The sequence below is a fragment of the Palaemon carinicauda genome, chromosome 40, assembly GCF_036898095.1.
Source record: "Palaemon carinicauda isolate YSFRI2023 chromosome 40, ASM3689809v2, whole genome shotgun sequence".
Taxonomy (NCBI): Eukaryota; Metazoa; Arthropoda; class Malacostraca; order Decapoda; family Palaemonidae; genus Palaemon; species Palaemon carinicauda.
The window spans coordinates 51,217,671-51,232,509 of NC_090764.1; the positions used below are offsets into that span (position 1 = coordinate 51,217,671).

General features: G+C 46.5%; 1 protein-coding gene across 2 annotated transcripts in view; it reads right to left on the reverse strand.

The window, feature by feature from the left end:
• LOC137631777 (endoplasmic reticulum membrane-associated RNA degradation protein-like) overlaps window positions 1-14,839 on the reverse strand; it is a 275,307-nt gene that overhangs the window by 71,238 nt on the left and 189,230 nt on the right. The window contains exon 6 of one of the 2 annotated variants that reach the window (XM_068363735.1): window positions 5,602-5,808. The exons of the other annotated variant lie outside the window; for it this stretch is intronic. Within the exon in view, the coding sequence (XP_068219836.1) occupies window positions 5,602-5,808 (207 nt within the window). The remainder of the gene's footprint in view (window positions 1-5,601; window positions 5,809-14,839) is intronic. 2 annotated transcript variants of the gene reach the window in all.

The window sequence follows — 14,839 nt, forward strand, 5'->3', positions numbered from 1 at the left end:
ATAGCGCTAATTGCGTGCGTGCGCAGACACTCTGTGCTAATTGTTACGAGAGCCCGACGACTCAGCGTAACTGAAACTCGAAGGTTCCAAGTCGTGTGAACTCGAAAGTCCAGCGCAACAGAGGCCCGAAGGACTCCTAAGCTCATGAGAACCCGTAGGATCAACATGACGAGAGTTCAAAGGCTCCCGATCACGCCCGCCGAAAGGGTGATCGTCACAAGACCCCGAGGGGTCAACGCGAGGAGAACCAGTAGGTTCAAAAAGTCGTCTCCTTACACCACAAGGGGGAGAACGTCAGGGATGAAGATAACTCCTCCGCAGGGTAGATTTGTTCTCCCGAAAGAGAACGTCGCTTAAGACAAGGCTCTCGCTCCGCCCCTGGAGGAGAACCAAAAGCGTAAGGGGGAGGAGCGTGGATCAGCAAACTCCTACAAGTTTTCTCTCGTAAATGGGAGAAAGTTTCTCCCGAAGGAGATCGCCTAATACAAGCTTTCTCCCTGCTCTATAGGGAAAAGCGTAGGCATAATAATCTCTCTCGCAAACGAGGGAGAAGTCCTCCCGAAGGAGGATATTGCCTAAGACAAGCTTTCTCCCAGTTCTATGGGATAAAAGCATAGGCGTAATAATCTCTCTCTCGCGAACGAGAGAGAAGTTCTCCCGAAGGAGGACATCACCTAAGGCAAGTTTTCTCCCAGTTCTATGGGAAAAACGTAGGCGCAATAATCTCCCTCTCGTGAACAAGAGAGAAGTCCTCCCGAAGGAGGACATCGCCTAAGATAAGCTTTCTCCCAGTTCTATGGGAAAAAAGCATAGGCCTAATAATCTCTCTAGCGAATGAGAGAGAAGTTCTCCCGAAGGAGGACATCGCCTAAGACAAGCTTTCTCCCATTCTATGGGAAAAAAACATGGGCGTAATAATCTCTCTCTCACGAACGAGAGAGAAGTTCTCCCGAAGGAGGACATCGCCTAAGGCAAGTTTTCTCCCAGTTTTATGGAAAAAACGTAGGCGTAATAATCTCCTTCTCGTGAACGAGAGAGAAGTCCTCCCGAAGGAGGACATCGCCTAAGCCAAGCTTTCTCCCAGCTCTTATGGGAAAAAAAGTGTAGGCGTAATAATCTCTCTCGCGAACGAGGGAGAAGTTCCCCCCAAAGGAGGAACAAGCCTGAGACTTGATTTTTTCCCCAGCTTAAGGGGAGAAAGCACAGTCTTCGGGGACGAGATAGCAGAGGTAAAACTCATCGAGCTGTTCGCAACTTTTCACGAAGGAGGGAAGGTTGCAGAATGGCTGAAGTGGGGAAGCTTTCCCTCGGAAGGGGGGTGGTTCTCTCAGGCAGCCCAATTCCGAGGAAGGTTATCACTCCCTCGTAAGGGGAGGTTCTCTAACCCCTGGAGGAGAACCTCCTGGTAGCAATCTATGTTTCCCAACAAGTTGATCAAGTTGCAGGTTGACAACGAGTGCTACCTCATAACATGGGAAGCTCATGAGCTGCCACATGAAGCGCAGGATAACGAACAGAGCGGCCCAAGCCCTCGGCATTGTGTTCTACATAGCTGCTATCTGGGTGTTTTATTTTAGCCTCTCTAACACATTTCCCCTTCCCCTCCTGCTCTCAACCGAAGAGAAGAAGGGCCAAACCCCTGCATCTTCTTCCGAGGTTTCCAAGAGACTCGTAATCCTTAACTCATTAGGGAGCAAAGGAACTGGGGAGGTTGTCCTGTCTGAAACACGAGAGCGAGAGATTGACCCCGCGAGTGTATGACCGGAGATTTGCGTGTGTAGCGCTAATTGCGTGCGAACACCTTGTGTGATGGGAGTCTGAAGACTCTGCCATAAGAGTAAAACTCTTGATGGTCATGGGTGCAGTGTTGGTTGAGCATACGCGAACACTCCGCGCGACAAGAGTCCAAAGACTCACTGTCATAAGAGTAGAACTCTTGGTGACTTGTTTCACGAGAACCAGAAAGTTCAGCGTGATCGTGTGTGCCTCTAGAGGTTGTGTTGCGAGAACCCAAAGGGCCAGAGCAACGGGAAACGGAAGTTTCCCTTGTCACGAGACACCGAAGTGTCAGCGAGACTAGATGCACGAGAGCCCGAGGTTTCAGCAACTTAAGTAGCGAGAAAACGAAGAGATAACGCACCGAGAAACCGAAGTTTCCTTGTCCCAAGACCCCCAACGGGTCAGAGATCGAGAAGTCGAAGGCGAGAGTGATCTTCTCTGAAGATAAGGAGTGAAAGCGAGGAAAAGCGCTCTATCTGACTTTTCTAGAGCGAACGGAGACCCTCAAACTATTATGTGAAGAAGAGGGTTCAAGGTCAGGACGTGCTTTGCCCTTAGCCACGCTCCTGGCTTCTTAGATGATCCCTCGCAAGAGAAAGATGACAGCGAGGCAAAACGATGACGAGAGGGAGCGTTCTTCTTAGGTTTGTGCCAAGAGCGCATATAGTCTTGAGGCGAGATGTCTCGGGGAGAGACAGAAGGCGAGGAAGAATGAGAACAATGATGTCTCTTCCTATATCGCCAGTCTCTTTGGCGAGAACATCTAGGTGAAGGCGTAAACGGGCGCGCGGGAGAGTGTTCTCACACGTCTGTGCCAGCCGTATGGCGAGCGCGCAGGAGAAAGTTCCCTAGTGCGCGGGCGCACAGTGGATTCATGCGGGGCGTGCGGGAGAATGTTGGCGCATTCCTAGGAGAGGATTCACTAGCGTGCGCATGGCGTGTGCGCATATCCTTACGGATGCGCGCGGGAGAAGGCTGGCGCGCCGGTAAGCGCTGGCGCGTTGGTAAGGGTTGGCGCGCGGGAGAAGGCTGGCGCGCCGGTAAGCACTGGCGTGTTGGTAAGGGTTGGCGCATGGGAGAAGGCAACATGGCTGACTTGTCAGAAGTTCTGCTATCAGTAGAAAGTTGGCGCGCAGGTTTTACCTGGCGCGTAGGATGGTGCGCAGTATGGCGCGCAGAAGAGTGAGATGTTGGGCGCGTATGCGCACGTGCGGTAGAATGTTGGCGCGGGAGAGCACTGACGCGCAGGAGAGCGCCATTGCGCAGGAGATTAATGGCGCGCAGGTAGTTTACGCGCAGGTGAGCGCTGGCACGCAGGTGACGCAGTGACCACATGGCGTGTGATGGAGCTATGCTCTTGTTGGCGACATAAAGGCGCCCGGAACACTTCTTCATAATAGAGGACATCACATCTAACAAAGAAAAAGAAAAAGAATTAATAAAAAAACCTAATAAGAAAGTCTAGTCTTCCAGTCAAATAAAAGCAGGAGCAGCGGTGTTACCACTGTGACGGCTAGAATTCGATTGAAGGTAAACAGCAGCTACCGACCGGCGGTCCCCCCACCACTAACAGGTGGGTAATTACCTGTCCGGTCGTCAACGACCTTGTTAAGGTTTTTCTGCCCTATTTTCCAGCTCGTGCTAGAATATCTCCTATAGTAAAGAATGAGGGTTTGTATCAAGTGTAGGAACAATTAAAGTATTTAATCAGATGGTCCTAACAGTATTAACTTATTCATAAAAAACTTGGCTCCTTACTAAAAATTTAGAACATAAGCTAGTTACAAGTCAATGAGCTATGGAAAGAATAATGATGGTAATAACACCAAGAGACAGAAAAAGAGCAGCATGGATAAGAGATCATACAAAAGTAGAAGATATTCTAACAATAAGTAAGAAAAAGAAATGGACATGGGCAGGATATATAATGAGAATGGTAAATAATAGATGGATATTAACAATAACAGAATAGGATAATAAAGATTGCAAAAGAAGTAGGGGAAGGAAGAGAAGACAATGGATTGACACTAAAAAAATTTGTGAGTATAAATATATTTATTTGTGCCTATGTGTATGATATGGGTTATGTTGAAATGAGCTTCCGAACATTTATTTACATATCTTTTATTATTTCTAAACTGTGACATTTTAAAGTGTTAGTTTTATGCTTCAGGATAAAATTGGGATTGTGTTTTATTTTGTACATTTTGTGTATCTACTTGACTGATTTACTTAATTTTAATACACCTGCTTTGCCTATGGCATATACTAGACAAAGAAAAAATTGATGATTATCCTTTTTATTGTAATCATTTAGTGAGCATACAGAAGATGGGATTTCACTATTACCAATAAAAAAAGTAACTATTGAACACAGGAAAATCGAAATGCATTAGAAATTTCTGGGCTCCGACCCGTGTCTCCAAGTGAAATGCTCCTTTAGCACCATTTCTAAGGTATATAACTGCTATATATTACCAGAGAAAAAATTGCATAGGGATGCCAGATTGAACCCAGCTCGCTCACCTATAAAAGGTGTCGATATATAATACTGGGGCGTGATAAATCACAACCAGAGGCCTCGCACCATGTAGATATCTCCTGTCAAAATCCCCGAACAGCTAGGTGCCGTTCCACCTCCCACTACTACAGTACCAACAATCCCACGCCAGTGACGTCACTCCTTAAAGTAGCACGCAGTTTCTTAACCATATTTTGCCTTGTGTGTGAATTTCGCTGGCTTTTCTCTGGATTTACCTCAAGATGTCCGACTCCACTGTCACTACATCTAAGTTAAGTACCAGATCTATGAGTTTTGAGATATTGGAGGGGGCCTTGTCCAGTTTTGTTTATATTATTCAGTTTTTTATTCACAACCTTGCTGAGTCTCTCTGAGTCTCTCTCGGGACAGGCTCCTTTCCTCTCTCTCTCTCGTTCGTTCTAACGATTTTCAATAAGTCCTCCATACTGATTGTTTCTCGTTGTGAACTTTATGGATCGCCACGGTTCACACACCGTATTAATTTTATTTTGTCCTGTTTTATGATAACAATTATTTCATATTCATGTGCGTATTTTGGAGGTTGGCATCGAAATGCATTAGAAATTATCAAGTGTTGATGACAAAAAAAAATTCACTATCATAGAAACCATACTGTATCCATAACTTATATAACACGACATGAAATAATGAATAAAAATAACCTTCTGAAGAAAATTAAATAGATTGGATGTACATACTAGGAAATCCAGATACTGTATTTTGCACCTTCCATCCCAGTATAATGATTTTTAGAACTTTAATGTTTTATTAACAATTTGAGGCACTACCAAATCTAAATGAATATTCTACATACAGTATATAGAATGTAGTCAGTAAATCTATTAAAAACACAGCAGATGTTGTTTTAAGAAATGCTTTGTATAGGAATTATGTTATATACTGTGTATAGCTAGACCTACATGGTTGAGGACTATGAAGTGTGAAATTGGAGATGATGAATGGTGAAGCATTGATTTAAAAGCTCAAGATAAAGACAACTAGCGAAATTTAACCAAGGCCCTTTGCGTCAATAGGCGTGGGGAGAGATGATGACGATATAGCCACAGTACTACTCAAAGATATTTTCCAGAAATGGCTTGGAAGTTCCAGACTTCAGTAAGAATGTGATCCATAAATACTGTAAATACAAATAAGCTGTTACACCCATTATGGTATCTAATAAACGTATTTGTAATTTTCTTTGCAATCTTTGTAAAGTATAATGTTCTTAAACTTAATAAAAGATTTACAATAGCAATAAATAAGGAAATGAATCTCACCTCAGGTAATGATGTTTGCAACCTTTCGGGTATGCATTTTCCTGGCATTAAGTTAACTTCAAGGTCTTGGCCAACATTCACAAGGAACAAAATAATTGTGGTTACGAAGGATGATTTTGCTTCTTTTGGATTTAAAAACCCATGCCATGCTATATTTCGAAGGTTCAAACCATACACATTTCCAAATAGAAGAACTAACAGCTGACTCTAGAAGAGAAAAAGTTTGAATTTTTAAAATGTAATTATGAGAACTATATAAATGAAATCTAAAAGGGATAAACCTACAAATTTTGCATTATCCAGTCTTTTATATACACAATCAAAAGTGAAATACTGCAAGCTCATGGACTAGCCCACTGAACATATCTTCTCCTTTCTTTTTGAGTTTGCCGTGGTTAGTGCCTAATTACATAGAATATACTATACAGTAATACCTCTTGATACTAAAGTTTCTGTAAACACAAAATTCATGATACAAAGAGAGATACGAAGAATTTTTTGCCTCATGCTGTATTACGAAAAACCCCTTATGATACGACGAGATTTACCCAGCTGGCAAGAAAATTATTTTATATCTGTGTCAAGCAAAACTGTAAACTCGCTACCATCGTCCTGCTCTCCCATTGGTTATCTCCCTATCCTGATGCTAGTTACTTCCGTAAGATCATACTTTCCTATTGGTCAGCATCTTTCTCATCATGCATCTACATAGCGTTCCTCAACCACGTTGTTTCAGCAGCACTAACGTTTGCATTGAATTCGTGTTGGTGATTTCGCTTTCATACTTATAGTTACCCTGTTGCGTTAGCAATGGGTCTAAGAATATTGCTGGTGTTCCAGGAAAGAAAAAGGAGGATGCTTTCTATGGAGAAGAAGCTCAAGGTAATCAAGAAATATGAGGTTGGCATGTGGTTACATGTGATGGCTATGGAATATGGCCAAAATCCATCGACGATAAGCACCATCCTCAAGCAGAAGGAAGCCATCAAAGCAGCAACACCTTTTAAGGGCCTGTCTATCTTTTCAAGTAAGAGGAGCCATGTCCATGATTAATTGGAGAGACTGCTTCTGTTTTAGATTAAGGACAAGGAAATCAGTGGACATGATCACTCAGACTGCTACTAGGCCAGCACCATTTTTGGTGATCTCGTGTGTGCTCAGGCAGAAGACAACACAGGAGAAGGGACATTGCAGCAGGCATCCCCAGAGTTCAAGGCTTCACACGGATGGTTTGAAAATTCAAGAGACCGTCTGGCATTCATTCGGTGGTGCGGCATGGGAAGGCTGCCAGCTCGGGCACAAAAACATCCAAAGCTTTTGTTAAGACCTTCGACGAGTTGATTCTCCAGGAAGGCTACAGTCCTCAGCAAGTCTTTAACTGTGACGAAACTGGGTTTTTTTTTTAGAAAATATGCCTCGTCCGACCTATATCACAGCGGAAGAGAAAAAGTTGCTCAGGCATAAGCCTACGAAGGACAGGCTTACCCTTGCACTCTGTGCAAATGCCAATGAGGATTGTAAAATCAAGCCCCTATTGGTGTATCATTCGGACACTCCTCCAGCCTTCAAGTCCCCCAAAGTGCTCAAGGAGAAGCTTCCGGTGATGTAGAGGGATAATGCAAAATGTTATTTTCATTAGTAAAATAAATTTTTGAATATACTTACCTGATGATCATGTAGCTGTCAACTCCGTTGCCCGACAGAAATCTACGGTCGGGATACGCCAGCGATCGCTATCCAGGTGGGGTGTGATCAACAGCGCCATCTGTGGTCAGGTACTCAAGTACTTCTTGTCAACAAGACCTCAATTTTCTCCTCGGTCCACTGGTTCTCTATGGGGAGGAAGGGCGGGTCCTTTAATTCATGATCATCGGGTAAGTATATTCAAAAATTTATTTTACTAATGAAAATAAAATTTTTCAATATTAATCTTACCCGATGATCATGTAGCTGATTCACACCCAGGGTGGTGGGTGGAGACCAGCATACATGTTAACAAAGAAGCTAAGTATCCCGTATTTCATTTTATTAGTTATTCAAAATAACAAATATAAAATAAATAAGTACCTGGTAAGGAAGTCGACTTGAACCATTACTCTGCCTTTATTAAGTACGTCTTCCTTACTGAGCGTAGCGGTCCTCTTAGGATGCTGAACGACTCTTAGGTGCTGAAGTATAAAGGGCTGCAACCCATACTAAAGGACCTCATCACAACCTCTAACCTAGGCGCTTCTCAAGAAAGAATTGACCACCCGCCAAATCAACCAGGATGCGGAAGGCTTCTTAGCCGACCGTACAACCCAAAAACAACAATAAAAAGTATTCAAGAGAAAGGTTAAAAAAGGTTATGGGATTATGGGAATGTAGTGGCTGAGCCCTCACCTACTACTGCACTCGCTGCTACGAATGGTCCCAGGGTGTAGCAGTTCTCGTAAAGAGACTGGACATCTTTGAGATACAATGATGCGAACACTGACTTGCTTCTCCAATAGGTTGCATCCATAACACTCTGCAGAGAACGGTTCTGTTTGAAGGCCACTGAAGTAGCCACAGCTCTCACTTCATGTGTCCTTACCTTCAGCAAAGCAAGGTCTTCTTCCTTCAGATGAGAATGAGCTTCTCTAATCAGAAGCCTGATGTAGTAAGAAACTGCGTTCTTAGACATTGGTAGCGAAGGCTTCTTGACAGCACACCATAAGGCTTCTGATTGTCCTCGTAAAGGTTTTGACCTTCTTAGATAGTACCTAAGAGCTCTGACTGGGCAAAGTACTCTCTCCAGTTCGTTCCCCACCAAGTTGGACAGGCTAGGGATCTCGAACGATTTAGGCCAAGGACGTGAAGGAAGCTCGTTTTTAGCCAAAAAACCGAGCTGCAAGGAACATGTAGCCGTTTCCGATGTGAAACCTATGTTCCTGCTGAAGGCGTGGATCTCACTTACTCTTTTAGCTGTTGCTAGGCATACGAGGAAAAGAGTTTTTAAAGTGAGGTCCTTAAAAGAGGCTGATTGGAGCGGTTCAAATCTAGAAGACATAAGGAACCTTAGGACCACGTATAGATTCCAGCCTGGAGTGGACAACCGACGTTCCTTTGAGGTCTCAAAAGACCTAAGGAGGTCCTGTAGATCTTTGTTGGTGGAAAGATCCAAGCCTCTGTGGCGGAAAACCGCTGCCAACATACTTCTGTAACCCTTGATCGTAGGAGCTGATAGGGATCTAACGTTCCTTAGATGTAACAGGAAGTCAGCAATCTGGGTTACAGAGGTACTGGTTGAGGAAACTGCATTGGCCTTGCACCAGTTTCGGAAGACTTCCCATTTAGACTGATAGACTCTGAGAGTGGATGTCCTCCTTGCTCTGGCAATCGCTCTGGCTGCCTCCTTTGAAAAGCCTCTAGCTCTTGAGAGTCTTTCGATAGTCTGAAGGCAGTCAGACGAAGAGCGTGGAGGCTTGGGTGTACCTTCTTTACGTGAGGTTGACGCAGAAGGTCCACTCTTAGAGGAAGAGTCCTGGGAACGTCGACCAGCCATTGCAGTACCTCTGTGAACCATTCTCTCGCGGGCCAGAGGGGAGCAACCAACGTCAGCCGTGTCCCTTTGTGAGAGGCGAACTTCTGAAGTACCCTGTTGACAATCTTGAACGGCGGGAATGCATACAGGTCGAGATGGGACCAATCCAGCAGAAAGGCATCCACGTGAACTGCTGCTGGGTCTGGAATCGGAGAACAATACAATGGGAGCCTCTTGGTCATCGAGGTAGCGAACAGATCTATGGTTGGCTGACCCCACAGGGCCCAAAGTCTGCTGCAAACATTCTTGTGAAGGGTCCACTCTGTGGGGATGACCTGACCCTTCCGGCTGAGGCGATCTGCCATGACATTCATATCGCCCTGAATGAACCTCGTTACCAGCGTGAGCTTTCGATCTTTTGACCAAATGAGGAGGTCCCTTGCGATCTCGAACAACTTCCTCGAATGAGTCCCCCCCTGCTTGGAGATGTAAGCCAAGGCTGTGGTGTTGTCGGAGTTCACCTCCACCACCTTGTTTAGCTGGAGGGACTTGAAGTTTAACAAGGCCAGATGAACCGCCAACAACTCCTTGCAATTGATGTGAAGTGTCCTTTGCTCCTGATTCCATGTTCCCGAGCATTCCTGTCCGTCCAATGTCGCACCCCAGCCCGAGTCTGATGCGTCCGAGAAGAGACGGTGGTCGGGGGTCTGAACAGCTAAAGATAGACCTTCTTTGAGAAGAATGCTGTTCTTCCACCACGTTAGAGTAGACCTCATCTCTTCGGAAACAGGAACTGAGACCGTCTCTAGCGTCATGTCCTTTATCCAGTGAGCAGCTAGATGATACTGAAGGGGGCGGAGGTGGAGTCTCCCTAACTCGATGAACAGGGCCAGCGATGAAAGTGTCCCTGTTAGACTCATCCACTGCCTGACTGAGCATCGGTTCCTTCTCAGCATGCTCTGGATGCACTCTAGGGCTTGGTTGATCCTTGGGGCCGACGGAAAAGCCCGAAAAGCTCGACTCTGAATCTCCATACCCAGGTAAACAATGGTCTGGGATGGGACGAGCTGGGACTTCTCTAAATTGACCAGGAGGCCCAGTTTCTTGGTCAGATCCATAGTCCATCTGAGATTCTCCAGACAGCGACGACTTGTGGGAGCTCTTAAAAGCCAGTCGTCTAAATAGAGGGAGGCTCTGATGTCTGCCAAGTGAAGGAATTTCGCAATATTCCTCATCAGTCTCGTAAACACAAGAGGTGCCGTGCTTAGGCCAAAGCACAGGGCTTGGAACTGGTACACAACCTTTCCAAAGACGAATCTTAGGAAAGGTTGGGAGTCTGGATGGATGGGGACGTGAAAGTATGCGTCTTTCAGGTCTAACGAGACCATCCAGTCCTCCTGCCTGACCGCTGCTAGGACCGACTTCGTCGTCTCCATCGTGAACGTCTGCTTGGTGACATAAGCATTGAGAGCACTGACGTCCAGCACCGGTCTCCAACCTCCTGTTTTCTTGGCTACCAGGAAGAGACGGTTGTAAAAGCCCGGGGATTGATGATCCCGGACTATGACCACTGCTTCCTTTTGTAGCAAGAGCGACACCTCTTGTTGCAACGCTAGCCTCTTGTCCTTCTCCTTGTAGTTGGGAGAGAGGTTGATGGAAGATGTAGCTAGAGGGGGATTGTGGCAGAACGGAATTCTGTATCCCTCCCTTAGCCACTTCACAGACTGAGCGTCTGCACCTCTGCTCTCCCAAGCTTGCCAGAAGGTCTTGAGTCTGGCTCCTACTGCTGTCTGGAGAGGAAGGCAGTCAAAACTTGCCTTTTGCGGACTTGGAACCCTTCTTGGACTTGCCACGGTGACTGTCTGCACGGGTACCTCCTCTGCTGGAGGTTCTTCCACGAAAGGGCGGGATGAACCTAGAAGCAGGTGTATCAACTGCTGTAGGGCGGAAGGGTCTAGGCACGGAAGGTAAGGTTTTAGCCTTACGTGCAGAAGAAGCCATGAGGTCATGAGTATCCTTCTGGATAAGAGAGGCAGCCATCCCCTTAATCAACTCCTCCGGAAACAGACACTTGGAGAGAGGAGCAAACAGCAACTCTGACTTCTGGCAAGGAGTGATACCAGCAGATAAGAAGGAGCACAGATGTTCTCTCTTCTTGAGGACTCCTGATACATATGAAGCAGCAAGTTCACCAGACCCATCCCTAATTGCCTTGTCCATGCTAGACATGATCAGCATGGCCGAGTCCTTATCTGAAGGGGAAGTCTTCCTGCTTAAGGCTCCCAAACACCAATCGAGGAAGTTGAATATCTCGAAGGCACGAAAGACTCCCTTCAACATATGATCAAGATTGGAAAAGGACCAGCAGATCTTCGAACGTCTCATAGCCAACCTGCGGGGAGAGTCAACCAGACTTGAGAAGTCGGCCTGGGCAGAGGCAGGAACCCCCAAGCCAGGTTCCTCTCCCGTGGCATACCAGACGCTCGACTTAGAAGCCAGCTTGGGAGGAGGAAACACAAAAGAGGTCCTTCCCAGTTGCTTCTTGGAATGCAACCAGTCCCCCATAACCCTCAAAGCTCTCCTAGATGATCTGGCGAGAACAAGCTTGGTGAAGGCAGGCGCAGCAGACTGCATGCCCAGAGCAAACTCGGAGGGAGGAGAACGAGGGGTTGCAGACACAAAGTGTTCAGGATACAAATCCCTGAACAAAGCAAGGACTTTGCGAAAGTCTAAGGAGGGTGGCGAAGACTTGTGTCCTTCAACATCAGAGTGAGGATCATCCAGATGAGCAGCTTCATCATCCGATACATCATCATCCGAAAGTTGAGTTGTGAGTGGCAAAGGCAGAGCAGCAAGCTGAACGGCTGAATCCTGCAGAACGGGTGCATGCGTACCTGCGGATCCATCATCATGCCTCTGCTGGACAGTCTGCGAGCTGGCAACAACAAAAGCAGAGGGCTGGTGTGTGGGAGGGTCTGCGGTGGGCTGAGGAGCATGCGGTATGGTATGCAGAGCATGCTGTAAGGTATGCGGCTCATGCTGCATGGTATGCGGAGCATGCGGTATGGTATGCAGAGCATGCTGTAAGGTATGCGGCTCATGCTGCATGGTATGCGGAGCATGCTGTAAGGTCTGCAGAGCATGCTGCATGGGCTGAGGAGAATGCCGCATAGTGCTGGAACCCGGCAACTCCTGATGCGGCAGCTCACGCATGTTAGCAGATGGTGCAGCAAGAACATGCGTCTGGCAGTGAGGACTGCGCATCGGTGGAGGAGCTCCCACAGGTGGGGTGAGGGAGCAGGCAGCCGCAGTATCTGCTGAGCGCACAACCTCTGCGGGTTGTAGGTTAACAGGAGAGGTGTTAACCTTCTCGGCATGATACTCCTGCATAAAAGCCGCAAGCTGAGACTGCATAGTCTGCAGCATGGACCACTTAGGGTCTACTGTGGTTGGAGCAACAACAGACGGAGCAGAGGCCTGTTGAGGGACCACTCTACCTCTCTTGGGAGGTGTGCAGTCATCAGATGACTGCGGCGAGTCCGAACTGACCCAGTGGCTACACCTGGGCCGTTGGACTAGCTCGGAAGGGACCTTACGTTTGAGCGGTCGTGAGACCTTGGTCCACCGTTTCCTCCTGGAAACCTCTTCCACAGACGAGGAATGTAAGGGCTCATTCGTCTGGGAGTGGAAGGGACGATCCTTAGCAGATGCGTCCGCAACCACTGAGGATACATCCGTGCGCCGATCAAGGCCTGCCGAACCCTTTGGTCCTTCGACATTGCTTCTCCCCTGGGCTTGGGAGCTTGCAAGAGGTCCCGGACTGGGAGGACGACTGGCACGCACAGATGTACCCTCATGCGCAACACTGACACTGACACTATGCACATCACTAGCACTAACACTTCCCACTGCACTCTTCGCTTTCAGCTCTCTGACATCTGCCAAGAGCTGATTGCGGTCACTAACCAACGACTCCACCTTATCACCGAGAGCCTGAATGGCACGCAACATATCAGCCATTGCAGGCTGAGCACTCGTAGCAGGTTCGGGAGTCACCACCACAGGGGAAGGAAAAGGTTGAGGGGCATGGGGAGAGGAAAAATCCACAGAGCGAGAAGAACTCCTCCTATCTCTCTCCTTCTCTAACCTACGTGCATATCTGAGGAATTCATTAAAATCGAATTCCGAAAGCCCAGCACATTCCCCACATCGATCTTCCAATTGACAGGATTTTCCCCTACAATTGGAACATACGGTGTGAGGATCTATAGAGGCCTTCGGAAGACGCCTAGTACAAGTCCTAACACTACACTGCCTGTATTTAGGAACTTGGGAATGGTCAGACATCTTGAATTTAGAGGTAGTCAAGGGGGAATTCCAAAATTAAGCAAAGATCGTTAACCAATGAATCAAATTAATTCCAGAAGCTTGCTAAGCTAAGGATAAAGCTTCCTGAACAGCGAAGGCTAAATTTCAGAGCAAATACATCACCAAAACGTGAACAAAAGACTCCAAAATCAACAGCGTATCCATGTAGGTCTTGCCGGCGGCACGACAGAGGAAAAATTGAGGTCTTGTTGACAAGAAGTACTTGAGTACCTGACCACAGATGGCGCTGTTGATCACACCCCACCTGGATAGCGATCGCTGGCGTATCCCGACCGTAGATTTCTGTCGGGCAACGGAGTTGACAGCTACATGATCATCGGGTAAGATTAATATTGAAAAAGCTTAAGTAATTAAACTGTTCTTTGTTGAGTGGGTAAACCTCTGATTTGCTCCGACTGTAAAAAAAAAATATTCGGAAGAGAAGCGCCTCCCACTGAAATGTCTGCTGGTGTTGGACAACGCTCCTGCTCACCCCCATGGCCTTGAGGAAGATATCCTTCTGGAGTATTCCTTTATCAGGGTTCTCTACTTTCCACCTAACACCACCCCTCTCCTCCAGACCAAGGCCCAGCAAGTGATTTCAAACTTCAAGAAGTTCTATACAAAACATTTCTTCAGGAGATGTTTCGAAATCACCAATAGCACAAACCTCACCATGCGTGAAATTTGGAAGGAAAATTTCGATATTGTGATATGCCTCCGACTCATCAATCAAGCTTGGCAGGAGGTTTCGAAGTGCACCTTAAATTCTTCAAGTAAGAAGCTGTGGCCTGATGCCATCTCTGCACGAGACTTCGGGGGATTTGACTAAGCCCAGTTAAAGCCAAAACAGCTGATGATGCTGAACCTGTTCTGCAACGTGAGATTGAGGAAATCATTGCACTCGGGAGGTCCATGATAAGGACAACATTAATGAGCTTCTTGAGGAGCACCAAGAGGAGCTTACGATGGACGACCCGAAGGAGTTGGAGATCATGCAAGTGAACGTCGATCAGGAACAGTTCTCTAGTGGCAAGGAGGAGGACACAGCTACGACTACGACAACTGCAGAATTTAAAGAGATGCTATATCATTGTCATAAAATGTCCGAGTTCATAGAAAAGAAACACCCAGAAAAGGTTTACACAGGTCGTGTTCTAGCTCAGTGTAATAATGTTTGCCAGACTCATTTCATGAACATTTTAAAATTCAGGCAGAAACAAGCTTTCTTGGAGCAGTATTTTTAAAGAGGTCATCAGTAAGCCAAGGTGAAAGTCAAAGTGATCCAAAAAACAAAAAAGTATTAGCGATGAAGAATTGATGAAATTTAAAAAAAAAATTAAAAAATTGAAAAAGGCAAAAAAA